Source organism: Chaetura pelagica, unplaced genomic scaffold, assembly GCF_000747805.2.
Source record: "Chaetura pelagica isolate M959 unplaced genomic scaffold, ChaPel_1.0 scaffold29, whole genome shotgun sequence".
NCBI classification, from domain to species: Eukaryota; Metazoa; Chordata; class Aves; order Apodiformes; family Apodidae; genus Chaetura; species Chaetura pelagica.
In genome coordinates, this window is record NW_009970720.1 from 2,084,483 (window position 1) to 2,108,130 (window position 23,648).

At 39.1% G+C, this 23,648-nt stretch overlaps 1 protein-coding gene across 1 annotated transcript in view; it reads left to right on the plus strand.

Moving 5' to 3' along the window:
* The window catches only part of ABCC4 (ATP-binding cassette, sub-family C (CFTR/MRP), member 4), a 148,234-nt gene that overhangs the window by 115,271 nt on the left and 9,315 nt on the right, over window positions 1–23,648 (plus strand). Inside the window, exons 26-29 of the mRNA XM_010006355.1 lie at window positions 2,624–2,779; window positions 6,832–6,921; window positions 7,388–7,560; window positions 13,780–13,885. Coding sequence (XP_010004657.1) covers window positions 2,624–2,779; window positions 6,832–6,921; window positions 7,388–7,560; window positions 13,780–13,885 — 525 coding nt within the window. The remainder of the gene's footprint in view (window positions 1–2,623; window positions 2,780–6,831; window positions 6,922–7,387; window positions 7,561–13,779; window positions 13,886–23,648) is intronic.

Here is a 23,648-nt window from a genome sequence, read left to right on the forward strand (position 1 = left end):
TCCCTACAGTCAAAGCAGGCTAGGAAGGACCCTCTGTTTTAACATCTTTGCTAACTAGCAGTCTGCCAGAGACAGACAGGGAGTGCTCATGTCAGGAGCTCTGCCAGCAGCTGGCTGTGATTAACCTCTTCAGCTACTATAGCTGTAGCAGGAGAAGGTTAGCATGTGCAGCCTTCGTTTTTGAGCACCACTGTCTTTGGTTTAGGGTGCCTATGAATGCTTATTGACTAATACATTGTTAAATGTACCTTGTCCTGACAAGTCCTAAATCTGAGGGTATGGTTATGTGAAAAAACTTAGGAGAGTAAAGGTCTAGATTTATGGCATGGCAGCTGTTGGCGTGAACACTCTCACACGAAAGGGAGGTTGCCTGAGGGGTAACAAAGACATGGGCAGTTTCAGTGGAGTAACTGACATGCTGTAAATCTCACTCTCATTTTCTGTGCAGCTCTACTTTGAAGTACACTTGAGTAATGATGAGCCCAGTGTAGCAGGTGTACTCCTGTGTATGCACATGACTTCCATCAGGCAACAAAATCCTGGCCATATGATTCCTCTTAGGTGTCTGGAAGTCCCATTTGCAGACTGTCGCCGGGTGTGCACTGGTGATGAGCATGGCCTTCTGAAGAACACAATGTATTACCAAAAAAAAGTGTATGCTGAGAGCTGTTTCAAATTCATGTCAATTTTCAGCAGCCTGTAGTCAATTGGACCAAACATACAAATAGATTCCTCTAAATACTGAAGAGCACAGTCCTTTCATTTGATGCCAAAATGAAAGTGGGATTTCAACAATATGCGGAGCAGCTGCATTTTTATTTTAAGTATCAATGTATTTTTTTGTGTGTTTTATTCTTTATATCCTTAATACAATACTTTATATCACTGACATTTACAGAGAAACAATTGAACTTTTGTTTTCCCAACTCTGGGTGTCCGTGTTCTCCATTCAGAGTTTTCTTTCTGAGCTGTAGTGTAACTCTTGAGAACTACTTTTCCTTTGTTTCACTGATATACTTCAGAATAGAATTTTACCATTTGTTGTAACAGATTTGATTAAATTAGGCCGTATCTTTTAATAGTAAGCACCATACAGATTTTAATTAGTTTACATACAGTAGTGCAATAATGAATTGTTGGCCAAACGTGTTGAAGTGGAAAGTAGAGGTAGAAAATACCTTTTAGATTATGCGGCGAAGGTTGCTCCTTGCAGAATGTTTTTTTAGTTTTGTGTATATTTGATCAAACGTGGGCACTGCTGCTTTGTCTGAGCTTAGTGTCTCTGACTGTTAGAAGGTTTCTCCTTGCTCTTCAATGTAATGTTTTCTGTGCTTAATTTCATTCCAGCAGTCATTAATTACTGCATACATCTGAGTCTCAGGCAGTGGGTAATTGCCCTCTGGTGTCTGTATGTATCCTCATTAAGGTTTTCATGTTTCTTTCCCTTCTGCACCCCAATCACTTTGCCAGGCTATATTGTACATGTTTAATCCTCATAAATCCTTCCTCATCAAATCAGCATCTCCAACCCTTATTAATTTTATGTTGCACTTCTCTGAACTCTTTCCAGTGTGTTGATTTCTTTCTGGAAATACAGTGATTAGAACTGAGTGCAGGAAATCAGAAATCCTGCCAGATCAGATCTGTGCAGAGGGTTACTCCCATCACCTCTGATTCAATTGATTACTGTACTTTATTTTCTCTAAGAATCCTTTACCTGAAGACAACATATTTTTTTTAAAAAGCTGTGCAAGTAGTATTTAATCATGACTAATTATGTGTCTGCTCTCATTTATTAATGGACCTACTTTCTCCAAAATGTTGGTTTCATATGGAATTTTTGTAGGTCTTAGCCTCATGTCATGAGCGTTAGCAATCCCATATTTTGCATTTTCTCTACCTTTTTATTTCTGGAAACATTATTTTTTGACGTTGCATACAGCTTCTTTGGGAGCATGGAGAAGACTGAATCACTGTGACTTCATTATTCAGTGTTCCTCTTGTTTGGAGGGGAATTGCAGCTTGCTCCTATGGACTTGTAGTTTCAATATTTTTGTCCTCTCTTTTGAAGCTGTCTGAAGCATGAATACCATTTATAATCCTCTGCTAGTTTGGCTCTATTTTGGCTTTAGAGTTTGGCTACTTTTGAAGTTTTTCACTTTAACCATGCTAACCAACATCAGTCTCAGTTATTTAAAATGGGAATACCCAAAGAGCTTTATGGGAATCCTTTTATGGATTGAGAAGTAGGTGCATGCTTGAAATTACTTGCCTAACATCAGCCAGCACACCAGGTTGAGTATAAAAATTAGCAACCTTGAATCACATTATTCTATACACTGACCCACTTCATCTTGTTTACACAATAAAATGCCACGCATTAAGGGAAAATCTCTCACCTTTGAATATGATCCAATAAATTGTTGGGTATCCAAATGTCACCTGAATCCAAACTGATTTGGGGGGAGGTTTTTTTCCTCTCAAAAAAAAGTTAATTATAAAGAAGTTTTATTTGGTGCTTGTTCTGCTATAAATCCTGTGATGTTGTAAAACTGTTGCTTGACATACTAATTTATCCTGGAAAGCTCATGGATTAATTGTACAAGCTTGGCTTGCTCTGTAGGTTGGAATAGTGGGAAGAACTGGAGCTGGGAAAAGCTCTCTGATAGCAGCCCTCTTTCGCTTGGCAGAACCTGAAGGAAGGATTTGGATTGATAAGTACTTGACGTCAGAGCTAGGACTCCATGACTTGCGGAAGAAAATTTCAATTATACCTCAGGTAAGAATGTGACTTGATCTGCTGTGAACATTTTTTCAATATGATGCCGTAGTACTTCAAACATGTTGCCAAGATATGTTCACCCTACACTGCTGTGTGGAAGAGACATAGAAAGTTTAGTAAGTGTTCTTACTTGAACAAAGTCTTGATTATTTTAAGATTAACAGAATCAGCTTTGGAGACTGGAGGATTTCTTTCTAGTTTTGCTCTCTCTCTAGTCTTTTGAAATACTTGTCAGTAGGTGTTAGTAGTTTGCTGTCCTCTTACAGTCTGGGGAAGAGCAGAGAAATCTAATGGGAATATACCAAGCTTCAGCAGTTCTCTGAAGTCACTTGATCCTTTGGGAGCAATTCCTGACTGATACATTGCCTGAAGCTTCCTTAATGAGGACCACTTTCACCTTTCTGCTCAACTCTATACAAACTGACTGAGGGAGGCTACATCTAGGAAGAGCAAATACGCCAACTAGAAGTGAGCTTTTCATTATTTGGAGAAGGTTGGAGAGGAGGAAACCAGAGGAATGGATGAAAGAATGAGCCATTATGGCCCATAAACAAGAACTTGGTGAGCTTTAGAAGCTGAATGCAGGAGAGGCTGCAATACAGGAAAAAAAAAAAACCTAAGGCAGGGTTGGGAATAGCCATTTCACTGGAGCAGAAAAAAGGATGTTCCAAAAATTCCAGGAGGTCACAGGTCCTCTCTTCTGTGGTCTTGCTTTCAAATGAGACCTTGAATCAGAGAAGAGTTACATATAACCTCAAAACTTCCTCAGGGCTGAGCCTGTGCAGGTTACCATGTTTTGTGAGAGCTCTGATCTCTTCCATCATCACTTGCTCTCCAGTCAGGACGGAGGAAGAGGGAAAAGCTCATATGCTGCAAATGCGAAGTCATGGTTTTGGCAACTAGTTCGTCTGGAATGTTTTAGCAGGTAGATAGAACAGTAGACTGGAAACCAGAGGAATTTGTTTGCCATGTTTAGTATTAATTCTCAGATCTCAGTATTTTATTACAGAAGCTGTGTTTAGAGTCCTTACAACATCTTTGTATCTGAAGGTTTGCTAGCCTGTTTGCTAGCACCCACCTGAATGTCTGGGTGTGGCATTCAGAGTGTATTACTTTTGTTAAATAGAGAATCTGATAAAAATCGTAATGAACAGTGTTTCTAAAGCTCTTATGATTACCTGCTTTGTTTGTTGTTGTGGTTTTTTTCCTTTCTGGAGAATAGGAGTCAGTGAAAAAAAGCAGGTATGCTATTACCAAAAAAAAAAACCCAACAACCAAACAAAAGAGGTAGTCTCCCAGCAATTGTATTGTTGCCTAATCCAGGATGTCCTTTGTTTCTGCATGTGGAGGGCTTCCTTACTGTGCAGTGGAGATGCTCACTGGAACTAGTTATCTTTTGTATGTAAAGAGGACTTTGCCTGGATTTAAGTTCTATTCTTGTTTTTGTTTTGTGAATAGAATAGAGTACTGAGATAGGAAAACTGCTGCTGAAATATAGTTTCTGAACGTTGAGTAATGCAGGTGCTCAGAATTCAATGTGTTGAATTATACATTGGTCGGGTTATTTTCATACCTTGCTCTATTGACATGGTTATAAAACTTTTTTAATCCAGTTGAATTCTGTGACTTTTCTCAAGTTTATATGATCAGGTTTTCATCATGGTCCCAAAGGGTTTTAAGTGTCCAAAGGCTTAGCAGATAGCATTTCTTGTCCACATAAGGGAAGACTTGTTTCCACTAAAACTATGCAGAAGTCTGAGTTGGTGGTAGTAAGGAGAAGGGGATGGATTGGAGTAACATTTATGCTATAGTAAACTGCATGATAGGCATTGTCTTGCACTGTGTTAGTAATAGGGTCAATACAGAAATAGTAATTTAACATCAGGTAGTTATTTTGCAGCAAATATCTTCGTAATTATGTGGGAAGCTAAGTAAAAGAGAGATGCTTATTAAAATGGTAACATAAAACATGCTAAACAGAGCCATTCCTAGAGAGTCATGAGACAAGGCTGAAGTTTACTTATGTGTAAGTTTAAATACCTACCTGGAGAAATAAAAATGTGCTTAGGCTTCTAATTGCTTGCTTGGATGGAGCTGTGTGAATGTTGTGTTTGTGAATCTTTTCTATGCAAATGTTGTCTGCCTTCCTGACTGCAAGCATTTTTACAACAATTATTTACAGGTTTGTCTTATTACTTTCCTCTCATAAACCAGACTATTTTAAATAAGAATCTGTGTCAGAAATGATAATTTAAAAATATCCTTATCTTCTGTTGCAGTACATGTCTGTTGTTATGACTTTTATAATAGTTGTGAACACTATAAATTCAGCTGCTTATTTTGCCAACCTATAAAAATGGATTGAAAAGGAAAATAAATGTAACAATACCTTCAAAACACACCAGTGTATTTAAACATGCATTGTTAAACAAATTGCTTTCTAGGTGTTTTTGAAGAAAAATGTTCTCTAACCTGTTAATGTTTTTATTAAATTCTTTTGTTTAGTCAACAGGTTTTTAGTGACATATTTTGCCTAGTGCAACAGATGCTTTCAAATAATTGGCATGTTATGTCAAGAAATGGATGCTTTCTTTTACCTTGCTTGTGGCATGTTCTGTCTTTGTTAATCCTTTTATACCACTCAGAATGGTTTAGAAATGAAGACACAATAAAAAGGTTAGGGTCTAAATTCTGTTCTGATTTGCTGGAGCCCTTTGGAGCTGGGCATCACTAGGGTTACTTGGGGCCTGAGTTACAACAGAGGTTAATCTTGGAGTAAGCTGAAGTTGTCTATTGTAAGTTTAGACTTTATTTCCTAGGGGAGGGAAAAAAAAAAAAAAAAAATTTACATAAGATTGGGCATCACTAGGGTTACTTGGGGCCTGAGTTACAACAGAGGTTAATCTTGGAGTAAGCTGAAGTTGTCTATTGTAAGTTTAGACTTTATTTCCTAGGGGAGGAAAAAAAAAAAAAAAATTTTACATAAGATTTCTCCAATTTAAAGAAGGCTGACAACGTGATTAATGGTCTGCATTTATGATTAGCCCTATTACAGCTTTTGACTTGTTGTTGCTTTATGTGTGGTATTAGGAGGAGTTTAGCCGTGAAGTCGTGTCAGTGCATGACTGTCAGGTCTGGCAACTCATGTTAGTGAGTACTGATCTGTTGCTTAAGGAGTTCTGGACCAAAAGTCATCTTCCTGCTTCTCAAACACTGCACTTTCCAATGTGAATTAACTTGTGCCAGTTTGATTAATGATCTGCTATTGGTCTGATCGAGAACTGAAGCAGAACAAAACTTGCTTCAAGCGTAGATAATCCCACATCGGTAGCTGAAAGAGAGGAGATACTGATTTAACTCACTCGTGTTTTGAGTTAGAATTTTGTCCAGCAGTGCTTCAGTCCTGCCTAACTTTGCTTTGATGCTAAGGCAGCATAGATTAACTTCTGTGTGTATAAGATTAAACAATGTATTGAAATGGTGAAAGGTGTTCCTCTTAGGCTCTGGTGGTAAAATTGAAGGGCTTTCATGGTATGAAATGAAAAACAAAACAAAACCCGCAACCAAACGGAGCATTGTGAGCTCTTTGATTCCTTTCTGGTTTATGTACTTCAAAACCAAATTTTCAAAACTGCTCAGATGTCGTTTAGGAGTGTGAGCTCGTTGACAGTGGTAGGTGCTGGTTTTCATGAACAATACCAGGAGGATAGCAGTTATTTCATGTAAGTATATACATATGTAGCTTGTGGCGTCGAAGCAGTGGCATGTAAATGTCCGTTTGAGTACCGACATAACTGTGTACAGCAATTTGCAAACAGACCTGTCCTGTTTGTTAAATTATCTTCCTACAGACTGGTTGAACACTTGCCTTCCCCCTTCACCTTGAAGCATGCTGTTGTGAAATAGTCCTTTGCATTTCACAGAAGATAGCTTGTTGTTGGGTATTTCTGTGCTATTGTTGATATAGGTTAGATCTGTTTATTATTAAATTGCCTGTTGCAATATAAAACCTGTGTTTGTAATGGAATGCTAATTTTACTGGGTTTTAGGAGCCTGTTTTGTTCACTGGAACTATGAGGAAAAACTTAGATCCTTTCAATGAATACACTGATGAAGAGCTGTGGAATGCCTTGGAAGAGGTGACTTATTAAATCTAATAATGTGTATCTGATATTTACAAGCCAAATAACACTGTAATGCTTGTGTGCATTAGGTTTTATATGTTTTCATCAGGTTTAATAAAAGCATAGCTGTTGATTGGAGAAGATAGACACTTGTGTACACGTTTGTATGTGTGTGTTTCTGCATTTGTGTGTGTAGACATGTAATAAGCCTTCTATGAAAAAATTATCCTTTGGGGTGATACTTTGGTTACGTTTTGATTCATATCTTAGTCTTAATGAACATTAATAGATTCCTAACAATGTGCTTTAATGTTTTTAGAATTCTAATAACTGACACACTCTGTAATCCAACTTGGCACTTAGTCGTTTTGTGTCAGAATATAAAAGGTAAACATTGCATACTTATTGTTGTGTCATCAGACACACAATAGCTGATTTAAAAGGGAGTTACTCATCCTACAATATGTTGACATGTCAACAGGTGCAACTGAAGGAGGTTGTGGAAGATCTGCCTAATAAAATGGAGACGCAGCTGGCAGAATCTGGGTCTAATTTTAGTGTTGGTCAGAGGCAGCTGGTGTGTCTTGCCAGAGCAGTACTAAAAAAAAATCGGATCCTTATCATCGATGAAGCAACAGCAAATGTGGACCCAAGGTAAAAACAAAATCCGTCATGTTAGATGAGGTGTTTTTTGCTTCTAATATGATCATCTGTACTGTAGAGATTAAAAGAAGCACTTCTGCTTCTTGTAGTTTGGGTTGCTATTTTATCTTTTCTGTGATAGCATCATCTATTCAAAATGGGGCGGTCAAGCTTTGGATGCAGAGCAGATGATATAAATTAAAAACTCAAAATACCTCGAATTTCAGTGCCCTCCACAGAGTGGGAAGATCAATATTTGAAGATTATTTGTCCTGGTGCCATGGACAAGAAAACTAGAATCTCCTTGGAAATGCAGATCAGTGACATCAGAATAGCCATGAAACAGATTTAGTCCTGTTGATTTCAGAGGAAATGTCTCTTGAAAATAAATAAATAAATCTTCCCCCACCACGAAACTAGAAAAGTAAAAATGGTTGTAAGCAAATCCAGATACTTTTGGTTAAAGGATACTATCCCTTCAGATGGCTCAGATGATGGTGTAATAAATCACAGATAAAAGGGGGAAGGAGGAAGGTAAGGTGTCCTAAACACCACAGGAATTACAGAGCAGATTTGGAGATGCTTCAAGCTACAGGAGGGACTAGTTTATTGTTCATTATTTTGTCTTGTATAACTCAGGCCGGCAGAATGTTCCTGAATTCATTCCTGTTTGAACTAGAGTGTACTTCTAGAAGAACATCCAACCTCAATAGAAAAAAAATTCAATGACAACCCTTGTTAAATTGTTCCAATAGCTAAGTACCCCCACTGTTAATTTTTGAAACATTTGAAACGCTGGTGGAAATATTTTGGAAACAATACTGCAAACGTACTGCATCAATTAGTCTGAGCTGAATATATAGTTCCAACAAACTATGGCTTGAGGGAGAACTCAAAGTCCAAAGAGGACAATAACACAGCAAGTCCCTCAAACAGATGCGTTAAGGATTTTGTATGTCATCTGGGCGTGACTCATTTTTATAACATCTTCTTGGGGGAGAAGTGGTGCCACTAGGGTAGCTTTGCAGTTCAGCTGACAGTGTATTTCTAAAACCTTTAGAGAAGTGCATTCCCTTCCCAGAGGTTCTCTCTCTTTTTTCTATTTCTTTCTTTCTTTTTTTTTTTTCTATTAGTTTATTTTTGGCTGAGCTCTTATAGATTAACTGTGATTAATCATAGCTGTGGAAATTTAATACCATCTTACTCACCATCCCTATTTTTGCATCTCACATGTGTGTGTTCTCAGCTTACATTATCCATTTGATTGATCTTGATTAATGTGTGCTGCAATATATATTATAATAAGGTAAATGTTTGTTTGTATCAACTCTAGGCATAACAATACAAATAATAACTTGGAACTCCTTCTTTGAATTCAGTTTGCATTACACTCATTATTACCTTTTCCTTAATGTGTTGCTATAACTAGAGCAGACTGTTTTTCAGCTGTGTGATCTGATAGGACGCTCATCAGGAAATGCTGATGTGGGTTGCTTGACTGAGCAGTCAGGGAAGCATTTTTGGCATGTAAGGAAAACCTCCTCCTCTGATTCACAGCCCCCATACCTGGCATCCTTGTCTGTAGCCTTGCGGCAAGCACGCATTGTATCAAGCACCTGGGATAGGAAACCATGGGCAGCTGCCTCTGGCTCTGGAGATATTATTTCTTTTTTTTTGTTGTTTTTCTGGCTCTTGATCTCTTTGCCTCAACCACTGCTGCAACCGTTCCCCTTCTCCAGTTCAGCCTGGAAGCAAATGTGAGAAGGCAGAGCTTGGGGGTGGCAGGAGAAGCAGCAAGGTTGTGTGAGGCAGTGGATGTGACAGCAGGGTGAGAGGTGTGCAGTGCACCTTCCCCAGGGCTGAGGGACTCCCCACCATGTTTCTCTAGGTCAGCTAAGCCATTCTTGTCTGCTGATGAGTGAGATTGAATAAAGGAGTGAAGGGAAGGAATCTGAAGTTCATCCTTCTTCCTCCTTCCTACTCCTCCCAGCTCCCATATGTACCTTTATTATCACCTTTGCTCCTCCTAGCTACCAGCTGCTCTGCATGCTGCAGGGGTGTCAGCACTGTTGTGAGGGACAGGAGGAACCTTCCCATGAAGATGATTGCCCTAAGTCAGAGTACTTCCATGTTTTACATGGTGACTGACAGATGTTTAATTTGATCTTATCTTCCTGGTCCTGAAGCTGGCATTCTTATCCCTGAAGAATGGAATCATTCTATAGCAGTTGAACTATTCTGGAAAGCTGTATGACATCTGGAGTAGAAGAGCTGAAAATCTTTCTGTAGTCACTTTGGTGATATAATGAAACAAACTCCTTAGTAACTGAGACTTCTTAAAATTACTAAGTAAGTTGAACTTACTAAGTTTTCTGCACACTGAATACAGTATTATGCAGTAACTCGTATTTTTACTGCTTATAGAGGACAAAACTTCTTGGGACCAGTCTTTGGGCCCATTCCACAGCCACATTTTTGTATTGATTGTTCACTGAGTCTAGTAAAAACAGCCACTGCACATAATTCAGTTCATAGCCAGCCTAACCTTGTACGGTTTAACTTTTCTTTACCTATAACTACTATCTGTAACTGTTTCTCTTTGGAGAAATCATCCAAAACCACTCAGGAATTGTATGGTGTGAGATACGCTTCCAGGACAATCCCAGGAGGACATCAGACTGAAGATACTGACTTACCCAGTCTTCCTTTCAGCAGCTTGGTTGCTTCTCGTTCTGGTCATATTTATTTTTGCTCTTTAAGTAGATTTCTTTTTGTCAGGTTACACCAGATCTTGGGTTGCTGTGAAACTTGGTGTTAGATCCTCAACTTGTGGTGCCAGTGGAACAGCTGTACCATTTTGTGTGTTCTTACTGTACTGTTCCTTGTGATGGGGGGAGTATCTTGGTTCCCATTTTTGTATAATCAGATTAGGGTTGAGCTTTTGTCATCCAGCAGCCCTCGTTTCGGTATTCAGGTTGCATCTTTGGTTTCTAATGTGCCTGAAGGGTGATGGGGTTTGATCTGCTGAGTTGGATGATGGCATCACTGGGCACTTGCCTGGTCACTTTCTCAGTGTGCATTTATGCCCTGAAAAAAGGGTGGAAATGCTGCTTCCTTTGACACTATTCTAGAGTGTAGGTGGCTCTAATTGGCATGTAATACAGTCTCTACACTCTGTTAGCACACAGTTCTGTACACAGATCCTTTTCTCAGTCTTTTAGATTTTCTTAACTTTCATTCCTTCTTCCCAAGATGATCCTGGAAGTTACTGATGATGCTTTTGCCCGCCACCCCAAAAACTATACTCCAAGATCTACCATGAACTTTAGAGGAGATCTGGTCAAGTCCCTTTCAGCAGGCATGTCTGCATGAGATTTCATACACTGATATTTTAAGATGGAGCTATTGGGCCTGTTTTTTTATTACTTTGTAGTCTCATTGTAGAACATTTGTCACACCCACAATATGACCAGAAGTTTCTTATTAGGGATAAGCTTATATTCAGGAAATACCTGTTTCAGATGATAGTTTGATAGTATCTCTCTAAGAATGAGAAATGGTTTCTATTGTAAATGTAGGAAAGAGGTGGTGCTATGAGGATGGCACATAAGAAAGGAAGATACCATAAATTAATGCAGAGGACAGGGTTGTTCAAGGATGAGACATTCTCCTCAGATAAGAGTAGGGATAACCTTATAGAATAACAGACCATTCTGAGCCCTTTAAAGTATTGTTTTCAAAATTCCTGAGCATGCTAAGAGTCTCTGTGCCCTGTAATAGCTCTGCAGAAAACCTCACCTTGAGCTTGACTATAACGAAAGAGAAAGGCTTTCTTTACATAATTCTAGGGAGTATTCAACTTTTTGTTTCTGTTTTGCTATTCTAACTATTGCAGAGAACACATCACACTGACCATATAAGCCTCTTCCCTACTGAGTGTTTTTTATGTATGTCCCTGATTTATTTTTTTTCTTTTGAAAGTAAGAGTCAGGTCATTGAGGTGTTGCTGAGAAGACAGGAAAGGAATAAAAAAAAAAAAAGACAAGAAAAAAAAGAAGAAAAGAAAAGAAAAAAAGACCCATGCATTAACACTGTGGTGAAGACACTAACATTGCTGTGATATGGGGCATTAAGGATGAACAACTTTCTTTTCTTAAGACTGTTAGCACACAGAGCTTGAGAGCCTGGCTCTGTCCTGACTTCTCTTCCCATCTCTTTCCCTGATTGTGTACTGCCCTTGGCTCAAAAGGAGGAGTTGAGGAACACCTACTTCCTTTAGCTTCTCTCAGGAAATAGGAGAAGGACCAAGCCTTCTCAGACTGCAGCCCAGAACCCGGTTCTCTTAAGCTCATGACAGAGCTTAAATGTTTCTCTCTCCAGATGAAGATGACAAGTCAGCATGCGTGGGAACTCTTACTTGTTAGTCTTCCTTCTCTCAGATGATTCATCCTGTGATCAGCAGTGATCTGTCTATTCCATTGTGATGCTGATTGCTTAAACTTAGTTTGTAACAGAAGTTCTGTTCAGTCCTTCAGAGCATGAGTTGTGCTTTCTGCTCTTTGTCCAGCGTTGTCTTGTCTTTGTCCACTTTTTATTGTTGGTGCCTCCTGACATGGTGACATCAAAACAATTCAATTCTTTTTGCTTAATTTATGAAGTGATACCAACTATGTATCATGTACAGATAGATTCAGTGTACTGTTTCTATCTAAAATATAATTCCTCAGAGGAAGACGTGTTGCATGAATCCTTGTTGTATTTTATTTTTATTTTCCTATTACTTCTAACAATTTTAAGAATTAAGACTTTGCAGGCAACTGGTTGAAGCTAACATGGCTGCCTAAATATACCAGTTTCTCCAGATATATCCCCTTTATCTTGTTTTAACTGCAAACACAGCATGTATTACTCTCCAGTCATTATATATGAAAGCAGAATTTCATGTTTTAATATAAATTCTGTAAATGAGACACATTTCTTGTAAGTGCATGACTTGTAGGCTGGAGCTTTCGTGGTCTCCAGCCAGTATGTTTTGAGTTGTGTCTTCTTTTTTATCTGGGATGACAAGTTTTATTTCTGTACCTGCATTCCCACACTGCCTTTTTTCTCCATTGTCACCTCTCATTGGGCACTATCTGGGTATTCAGATGGCCTGGCTTCGTGCCCAGGTTAGGAGCCAGGGCTTCCCGTGCAACATAGGCTGTCGGGTGCCTCTAGAGGGCATTCAACACCTGGTGGCTCCCTGACTTGGGTTCTCTAATTCACCTTCCAGCCATGCCTTTCCCCTTTCATTGACTGAAGAGAGGGCTGTATAGTTATCCACATTCAAGCCCAACTGCTGTGCTTTTAAGTTAGGTGGTGTCAGTGCTTCCTTATCTTGTACAGTTACTTGAATAATCTCCGGTTTTATGAGTATTGCACCTCGTTTGCCTTAGTACTCATTTATACAGCTAAAGAATATTTTAGCATCTCACGTATCTTGATATAGCTTTATTTCCTTTCTGGGGTTCTCAGCTAAGCACTGAAATACAGGGTTAAAGTGATGTGTTCTAGCTTAGTGTTTGTTCTTTACAAGTCCTGTGTTTCCTCTGATAGCCTTTTCTTAGGTAGTTAATTCATATAGTAGATTGAGGCTCTTAACATTTTAAGCTTTTATCCCTTTCCTTGGGTTGAGCGTTCCAGTTAACATTCTTGATCTACAAAATAAGCCAGATTTTCTTCTTTCTGTATTCAGGTTCTGGAGCCAACCACCTCCTTTATCTGGTCCCCGTTTGAATGTTAGTTATAGGTTGTCCTGTATTTGTACTTCAGTTGATTTGCAATGAAGGATATTTACTTTCACTAGCTTTTCTTCACTGCTTGCACAAACTAAAACTTAAAATAATAGTGACTGTTTTTTTGGTGTAGAAATCTGTAGGAATATCTGACACTACTGAGTTTTCCACTCTCTGTAATCAAAGCTTGGTAAATTAGTCTCCAGAAATAAAACCTATTGCTTTACTTACAAGAATAATCTCTTTACTCCTCAAGCATAGAGGCTAGATTTTGGAGTATGTTTTATGGTATGCCTCCAAGTCATCTAATATAAAGAGAGGAAGAAGTACTGTAATGACTTCATAAGCATACTTCCTGCTATACAGTCATGTTTTATGAACTCCTAAAACCTGCATGCCATTCAGTTATCCATGCAAACATCTTAATGTTGTCTGCATTGCTCTTGCTGTGTTTCAGAACAGATGAGTTCATTCAAAAGACAATCCGTGACAAGTTTGCTCACTGCACAGTGCTGACCATTGCGCACCGCTTGAACACCATTATTGACAGCGACAGGATTATGGTAAGACAGTTAACTGCTCAAAGTTCTTCTTTTAAATTTTTCTAAAGAACAGTGTTTTCAACTCACTCTTCTTAATTTTGATCCAAAAGTGGGGCAGAAGTTTAAGTTGCGCTTTAGACTTATCCTAGTTAGGTTAGTTACTGTGATTGACAGCTCATAAAACTGTAGAATTTATGACCTGAAAAGACTTCTTAGGTTGTCTGGCCTCGTGGTTTCCAACCTGCAAAGCACAAACTCACTGCAGGTGAGGCACAGCAGCACACGCACAGGACTTAAGCAAATAAACTCTGCCTGCACTAGGAGCCTCTGAAGACACACCCAAGAAGCTCTGGATAGAGTCAGCTGGATTTGGTCAGGTCTATTAATTCAGTCTCAGTGGTTCCAGGGAGGCACTGACAATAGTTAGTGGTGTGGGACATGTGAGGAGGAAGTGGTGGAGGTTCTGGGGCAGGAGACATGGAGGTAAGAAGGCAGCAACTGCCCCAGGACAAGGGTGGTTGTGGGAGGAGTGGAACTAGACTGGTGAGGCAATGAATATGGCCAACCTTCTAAAGCAAGGTTTGAACAGAAAGGATGAAGCATTACCAATCTACCTTTGCCATCTTTGTTCCCAAAGAGCAGTTACACACTCTGCCACTGTAAGATACCCTCTCTGTCATCACATCTGCCCCACAGTGTGTTGCTTTAGGAAATACTAGGAAATTGGGGAAATTATTAGGAAATAATACAAAATTATTTTTGTAAAGGCAGTGGTCTTCCCCAAGCTCTCAGGAAATGGGGTTGATTTGTGTCCTTGAAATGATGTGCAGCCTGCAGTTTTGTAGTTTTCTGCAGTAGGAACAGCAGCCCTTTGCAAACATTTTCTTCACAGCCAGTTAATGAAGTAACTGACATAGTGGGCAAACAGTGTTCATAAGTGGAACTCAAATTTAACCAGGCTTCAAGCAGACATTACCCTTCACCTCTCACTGGTAGCCTTAAAAATACTTTCTTCAATTTTTGTTTGGTGAAAATGAAGCACATTAATTCTTTCCATGGTTTTTTTTTTACTGGATGCTCAAAACGTTTTAAAATCTGTGATGGAGTTAAAATGGTTGCCTCAAGTACACAAAATGAAACAGTTGGATCTGCTGAGGTGAGTGGCATTCTGAGGAGTAGAATAGATTGTGAACTGAGTGATTATAGTTTACTTAGGAAGAGAGAAACCAGCAGAACTGCTGTAAGAAGGCATATAATTGCAAGCATTTCACGTATAATAAATAAATATTTTCTTCTCTGGTGAATACCTCCCCACAGGTCTAATGGCTGTGTTGGTGTTTTCTGCAACTCAAGTGAACAAAAGACTTGTGAGGAAACAACTGTGACCTAATTAATAGCTGTGTGTGTTTGCTAGCTGTCTAAAAGGATTTCTGTGGGTATTGGTTCGTTAACAACCATTAACATGTTATGCACAGAATGTCCCTTCCACGAAGATGTTTTCTACTTTTACCTTTAGTACCATGCAGTCGTAATGAAACTAGATGTTTTTACTTTAGCAAGAGTCATTGGAACAAAGCAGAGAAATCGCCCTTCTCCCCAAACTTCTCAGTATTCTTACCAACTGTACAGCTACTCTATTGCATTTTTAGAGTCTGTACATTATTCTGTTGCTTCAGTTTAGCTATTAAGGTATCTAATTTTTTAGAAGTCCTTTTTTAATGTCTTTGACCTCCTTAAGAGTGTTAAGGAACAGATTTTTCAAGATGTTCCTTTCAGTCCACGGTCATTAGTAACAAATATTTTTCATCTTTTTACATTGCTCCATTTTGATCTTCTTACAGGTTTCTGTAATTTTTTTTGTGTGAGAGAGGAGGGTGAGACATAGAGGACAAAAAAAAGGTGGAAACTGACATGTGACCCCTTAAAAAATCTCTTAGCATCCAGTTATTGATTCTGTTTTTGGACAAATTAGAAATACAATTGCATATTTGGAATGATCAGAGTTATGGCAGGTGTGCTTTTGTTACACTTTTAATTACTTGGTTTACTCAGGCATGTCGCTGCTAGTGGGAATACAGCAGAATTTTGGAAGGTTAAGAAAAACATACTAAAAGTGCAAGGAAAAAGAATATTCCTCTACAAGGCTGACTCTTAATGAGTGTCATTAATAATAAAAACAATATTAATGGAAATTAATAATTGACTTAAATATCACAAAATTTGAGCTTGGCTAAGTAAATTTTTTAAGTGTATTTTAAAATTTGGTTAGTCAGTAAGGTGTTCTAATAATTTACACTGGGGCTCCACCTCCCAAGCAGCTACTTCCCAACTGGTACTGACAGAGAGCATCAGTCCATTCCAGACTCAGGACTTTGCGTCCGTCATTGTTGAGTGTCATGAATGAAGTTCATGCTGACCTTTTCCTTGAGCCTGTGTAGATCTAAATAGCTTTGCATCTCAACCCTGTCTTAAGTGTTTTGACTGCAATTTCCAATTTGGTGTTGTCCACTGCCTTTTTATTTGATTCTGTTTAGTTGCTGGCTAAAGCAGAACTTTACAAAAAGGAAGTGCTCAACTTTAGGGTTAATCCAAACGTTAAAAAAAAAAAAATTAAAAAGAGAAAATAAATTTGAGGAAGTCATGAGAAAATGTCAAGTTGGATGAGTATGGAAATAGGAACTGAACGTGAACTGTTGCATGTCTGCTCACACCCACCGTAATAACCGGTTCTATTTTAGAAGAGAAGAAAAGCCTACTGGAAGAGGGGGGAAAAAAAAAAAAGAACAGAATACATTTTATACAACTGTAGACAAACCTGGCCTCAGGAGTTGTTTTAATTCTCGTTTGTTCCGTTCCCAAAACCAGACCTCTGGTTTCATAATGCAGGTCACGCCTTAAGAGTATTTCCATTATATCTATCTCAGTGATAAATACATTTTATCAGAACTTCAAACATTTGAAATCATTGAGGGAAGAGCTGTATTGTGTAATGTGATACTCTCTAACCCAATCACCTCAATGAGTAATACTACATTGCACTTGCATAGGACCTTTCATCTGGAAATTGTAACGCTCTTTACAAACATTAATTAAACTTCAGACACCTGGGTGAGATAGGGAAGTATCCATACAATCTTTGGAACCAAAGTTGGAAAGACTTGTTAAGTCAGGCCATCAAATACTGCTACCATAAAATTATAATCCAGCGGTTTTCAGACTTTTTTTTTTTCCTCTCTCATTTCTTCCCTTGTGTTGCTCCAGAGTCTCATAGGACATTTTCTCTTTCCTTTTTCTTCATTAGTTTGAGAACCCAAGCTGTAACTTCTCCTGTCAGGTGCTAGCAGTACCCATTTTAGCGCTTTGGCACAGGCAGCCACCCTGTTTCTTGGCAGAAGGGGAGAATGGGAGAAATGCTGCAGTTGCCTCTTCTGTGATGGCAAATCCTGGTGGCAGCTCATCTTGGGCTTGCTCCACTGGCCCCTCATTCCACATAGCTTCCCCACCACCACAATAGCTGCTTCTCTGTCTTGTCCTCACCTTAAGAGGGCAAGGGCCTTTTACCTAAGTTGCATATGCAGCTCATCAAACCCAGCCAGGAGCAGCCAAGAGGCACCACTCCCAACACTTCCAGAGGGATCTGGTAAAATACTCATCACCCTCTCCTCTCCCTCCTCTCTGCTTCCTTCTCCAGGTTGAGAAATATGTTTTAGAAACTGTGTTTTTACAGAGGGGAAAACAGAAGCGTAGGGAAATTGCGGCTCACCCAGGGATGTAGTGGATCAGTAGCAAATTAAATATGTGCATCTGGCAAGAGTCTGATGCAGTTGTTCGCTCTGTGTGCTATGCCATGTTCTCTCCATAGGAAAGCCACAGAGCAGTCAAAACTTGTGCATTTTCCAATGACAAGGATGTTTCTCCACAGAGACTTTTCATATCAGTGCAATACTTCTTTGAAATGGAAACTCTTTATGCAAGCAGAACTTGATCTGGTAATTAAAAACTGTCATTCAAATGGGAAGTTTTTGATGAAGAGAATCATGGGAAGAGATTTTATTTATGAGAAAACCTGTTGTGGTTACATTCTTAAATGACTAATATTCAAGGTAACAATACAATGTACTTCACAGCCAGGCTTGAGTTGTTTTTTTTGGTCAATAGTAAATGACTTCCCACATCTTTCCGGTAAGCCTCCCTCCTTCAGTGCTTCTTCTTTTTCTGATGTTACGTTTACCGTGGGGGAACATCTGGGCCTCATAAATCAGACTGTAGAGATCTAACCTCAGCAAGGTAATCATTCCACCAAAAGAAGGTGTAAACATACTGAAATCGATGGGGAAGCTCTGGAGAGAGTTCCATGTTAGTATCCTTCATCCATCCAGTTGGAAATGAGGCAACGGTGCCTCAACACCAAAGTGAACACGATAGTGATGGTGGTGCTGCCCTTCCATAGCAGGGGGGGGACAGCATTTTTCCAGGGGGTGCAGAAATCTGCTCATCCTTGTCCTCTGTGTGAGGAGGTCCGGATGCAATGCTCTCCTTTCCCAGGAGAATGCCGTACCCACCAGTGTACACAGGGCATTCAGGTTAAGGCCAGTCTCCACCCTTTCTTTTCCAGCATGGTGGTGCCAGAAATACAGGAGTCAAGGAGCTAGGGGGAAGAGTAAGCATGAAGGAGTCTAAATCTGCAGCCCAGTGAGAAGCAGAGTTTTTGAAGGAGTGGGGCAGCTCAGCTGCCCTACTTATACCTTCATGAGAGCTTTTGCTGCAGGGACCAGGTCTCCAAAGATATTTAGGCACCTCATTCTTCATGGAAACTTTAAGGTACCTTGTGGATCTCAATCCAGTAATTCACAGTAAACTTGCTACATTCATATTTGTGCACCTGCTGTCATTATTAAAAAGGAACAAGTACTAATGAAACTACTTTTTTTCACTAAGCCTCTGTCTTGAAAATAGAGACCAGGGAATATTAGAACTAAATTGATTATTTTTTCTTCAACCTAAGAAAAATCTCAGTTGTGCTATGGGACCAAAGTCTCTTGGTTAAAGAAGCGTGAATTATGAAGAATAGGGGACCTGAATGGAGCAGAATATAGAAATTAATGGTAATAGGTGGGATGCCTTGCAGAGGGGAGGTGAACAAATACTTAGTGTCAGCATGCCTGAATATCAGTATCAGTATGTGTACAGCAAAATCATTGCTTGTGTACATACAGTTCTGGAAGGTGACTGGTAAATTGTCTGGATGACTGGATTTCCAGGGTCCAAACCATCAAGTTTGAAAACTTGGGAAAGACTTCAAAACCGAACTACGAGGGGTGATAAAATATTTCAGGGAGACTCTTTGGAGTTTTTAAGCAGTTCCACCAGATGTTGGGTGGGATTAATGCTAACTTGCCTATCTGGTTCTTACCTATTTTGGAGTCCATTTGGCCAACTGATGGGGAGAGCAAAAGGCCTGGAAACTGTTATATTTCTCTTTGCATTTGTTAACTCAAAATTTGCAGTTACCGGAAGAGCCGAGTGTTTAAGCAAGTGATTTTTAAAAAATTATCCATTTTGTTTGAACAAAGGCAGTTGCCACTGTTTCCAGATATTTGGAATCTGGGTTCATGTTTAGCAAGCCACGTGGGAAAACCAGATCCTTCCATATTCTTTCTTGGAATTTAGTAATTGAGTTCTACTAAGATCAACAGTGAACATATTGTTTCAAACTGAGTAATGTATGCATCTCTGCTATTAAAAGAAGATACCATGTTTGAAGTTTAGGCCAAGTTTTACATAAAATACTGAGCTATGTGCCATGATCGTGTATCAGGGTAAGTGTTGTCAGCAGAAATAAAACGTCTGTGACAGTTGTAATTATCACACCTGGCCCAGTTGTCTCTAAAATGAATCAAAATACCAATGAACTTGAAAAGATACTAGGATTGTTGACTATTTTTGCCAGTTTTAAGCCACACCTCTCCAAAACATTGGCATCTTTGAATTCTTAAAAAGCTGCTCCCAATTCCAGGAGGGCTGCCCAGCAAGATTCTTCTTTTGCCTAAATAAAACAACTAATTATTGAGGCAATACTTTAGCTGAGAGCATTCAAATGTAGGGCTGGATTTGAATTACTTCAGGAAGTTAATCCAGTGTTTGATGAACCTTGATCTCTCTCACTCAGGCATCTGTGTGTGAATGTGTTTCTGTCAGTTATAAGACAGGACAGTCAGATCATGTTTCTTTAAAGACAATGATATGGAATCCAGACCACACGAGAAATACATCTTTAGAAAATTAATTTTTTTGCTCTCTCAGAAATCCTATAAATTACTGTTTAAAAACAAATTAGCGCAGGACATGCTGGTGGCTGATGCTTTGAGCAGAGAGTTTCTGATAAGGTGAAAATGTGTGCATGGAGCTGAGCCACAAGTTCATTGTCAGCAAAAACAGATAAAACCAGGAGACATGCCCAGTCATCTGCAACAATATTCCATAACCTCTCAAAAAGTGTAATATCCTTGTAGCTTATCTAACTTACTAGGATCCTGAAAAGCCTTATTAGAGAGTGGGTTTTATTAAGCTGAAGTGTATCTTCTATCACTTGAAGGCCACATTTGAGCCATTCTGCAATCCCTGATTGAGAAATGTGGCTTTACAGTGATGGAAACAATAATTACTAATTGACCAATGGAGAGTTTTGTCAGCATGTTCAGCTGTTAGTGTGAACTGGCATGAGGTCACTTTACACATGCTCTAATGAAAAAGTTGCACTGGTAGATTGGATGTATTGAGGTGAGGCAACTGAGCAATACAAGAAACAACTGCAGTGACTGGTTAACAGGCTTCCTTCCTCCAACAAGATAGAGAAAGAGTTAATACTGAATGATTATCAGTAGAAGACAACTCATTACTCTATGCCTGAAAGGTACTTTTCCTTCTAACATTCCAGCCAGCTTACAGTGGCTTGCTGTCAGATGGAGGAAAAGAGAAGAAGGGTAGAGTTTTAAGCTTCTGCCATAGAAGGTTAGATAAGTTGTATATGGAACAATTTACCAGCCAGCACTGCATGCTGAATAATTCCCTGAAGCTCAAGAATAATTTCTATTTAAAGAAATCCACTCTTTCTGGTTAAAGAACAAGCTGTCTGAAGTTACCTTTTCTGTGAAGTGGGGAAGGCTGGCAGAGGGGGGGTGTGAAACCCCTGTGAGCAGTGGTAGATTTGGTGTTACTACAGCAAAATTGAGCTCTGCTGAGGTGAAATATTTGGGAAGTCTGAAAACAATAATTCAGATTATGTGAAAGTAAATGCCCAAGTTTGCTCTGCATTGCTTGTACACATGATACAGGAAACATACATTATTTGACACCAAATTTGTCTGAAGGTACTAGTAGAGTAATTTGTATAGGAACCCTGAAGGAGCTTGAGGAATGCTTAGATTAAACCTGAAGACTAAAAAAAGCAGAAAAAGAAAAATCCCTTAAAAGGAAAAAAATCCTGAACTTTAAATGGTTCCTGAGTGATATTTGCAGCCTTCTCAGTGTTCTTTGGTGTTCACAAATCTGTTCAGATAAGTTGATATTTATAAATTATTCTTAGAGAAGTATGTACATGTTTCTGATCTGTTTTGACAAACCATGTTAGATGGAAGAGACAGAACATGCTTGCATCTGAACTTAATGCCAACTGGAGCACAGGCTGTTGACTCTTCCCCACAAAGCTATGTATTGTCTTGGGTAAATATATTTCTTATAATATGATGTAACCAGAAGCATCTCCTGAATATTCTCCTCTTCCCAGGACTTCATTGAAGATCATCTTGATGTATGCTCTCTGAGGAAAACATTGTTCAAAGTTGTACTCCTAGCGGAGTTTTGAACTTTAATAATAATTTTGTTGTTTGGTGATGTCTTCTCCAAGTCTAAATTAAATCAGATGTATTCCCTGGGAGATAATTTGCTTGAATTATTTTCCTTTTGAATAGGAAATAAAAACATTTATGATCAACTGTTAAATGTCCCATTTTCCCTCTGGCTTTATGGTGAAGATGAACGTGAATAGGAATACTAGTCATTCCTCAATAATAATTGAAATAAATTCCCATGCCCCCCTCTTCTGTTGCTGAACACTTCCAACCTTGGACTGTATTTTTCTCAGAAAGTTTTATAACTATTGTTCTCTTGGTTTGTCTGCTTTTGTTGCTGAAAGTTAGAAAACGCAGGATTTAGAACTTTCTTTTTTCTGTCTATGGATAGGCATAAGTACATGGTATTTGTAAGGGTCTGTGTTCTTCCTCTTTCTGTGGCTAATAATGCTTCTTTTACTTACATTAATTCACAAAGGAGATTTTAAATTCACTTTAAAAATTAATGTTTGCTTTTCCAAAGTCCTGTGCAACAGAACAAAAAAGATTACTTGCAGGAATCATCAGGTATAAAAGGTGCTTGCTGTCCTGGTTCTGCTGTCTGGGTCTCTGGTGGAATCTGGACTAGTTTAATGTAGGTTCCTCATCCTTCATTGTCCTCGTTTTCTCTTTTCTTTGTGAAATGATCTCTGATTTACTTTTCACTATTTTATGTTTCCTTCTTGTTTTCCTCCCTTTTTTTGTCATGGTTAAGACATTAAACTATGAGGCTATGGAATAGAAATACTGCAAAGTTTGGGATTTTTTAGGGGGAACACCTATTCAGAGTGGACATACATACCCTGATGGTATACAGATGAGGCAAAAAATTGACAACTGTTTTGTAGTTGCCAAGTCTTAGACAAATTCAGTTCAGCAACATTTTTGTGATGTAGGTGAATAGTCTTTCTGTGCTTGTGTGAACACAACACATTTAAATGGCTAATACTCTGTTTCCAGGTTTGCCTTGGCAGGGCAGTCAAATTCAAATGCTTCTTTTCTGTTTCTCTGTCCCTTCCCTGCCGTGTTTTAAATCCCACTGTTTCTATGTTATTCTATGCCTCTGTGTCAAATAAAATGCTGTTCAAAGCTATGGTGCCTTCTGCCCAGTATGGTTCTGAAAAATTCACAAGTGGGATGAGCTGCCTGCTTGCTCCCGAGCTGTTCAACCAGGATGAAATATTAAATGGAGTGGAATTAGGTGGCATGAGAGGATTTTACTCAAGAAGAATACTGCATTTAACCTCTGCTCAAACATAAAATGTCTGAATAGTGCTGCCTGAGTAAGGGTGGGTTGGATAGGTATAAGTAAAGAGCAGTTCACCTTATGCAAGGAGGTGAGTGAATTGCTTTGAATAAGAATTTCCCTGTGTGCTCTTTTGCATGATTATCAGAAGCCAATTTTGTGAATTCTGTTCTGTTTGAGTTACTCTTCCACTTGAGAAACTTCTGTTGAAGTCACAAGGGTCTGACTACAAAGGCAGGAACAGTGCAGACAAGGTAAAAGAGGCTGCCAGTGCAAGACAGTGGAGGCTCTGGCCCTGGTTTATGTATGACTTCTTGGGTTTATACAGCTTCTTTGTGTTTGCTTTATTTTATTCAGAGCTGTCAAAGTATTTCACTGGCAGTTAACTCCCTCAGAATGATTATGAGGCTTTATTTGGTGTATTATACAAAAGGTCAGACCGAGGAGCTGACAAGTTGAATGATTTCTCCAAAATCCCCCTCTCTGAATATATGTGTTAAAAGCCTATAATGAAATCCCAGGCTGATTCAGAGTCCCATGCTCCTGTGTGTGTCCTCTGTAATCACGGTGCTGATCTGATTTCGCCAGCTACAAGCTTCTCTGGCTTTTCTGTATCAAGTTCCACTGGTACAACTGCCTTGGAATGCAT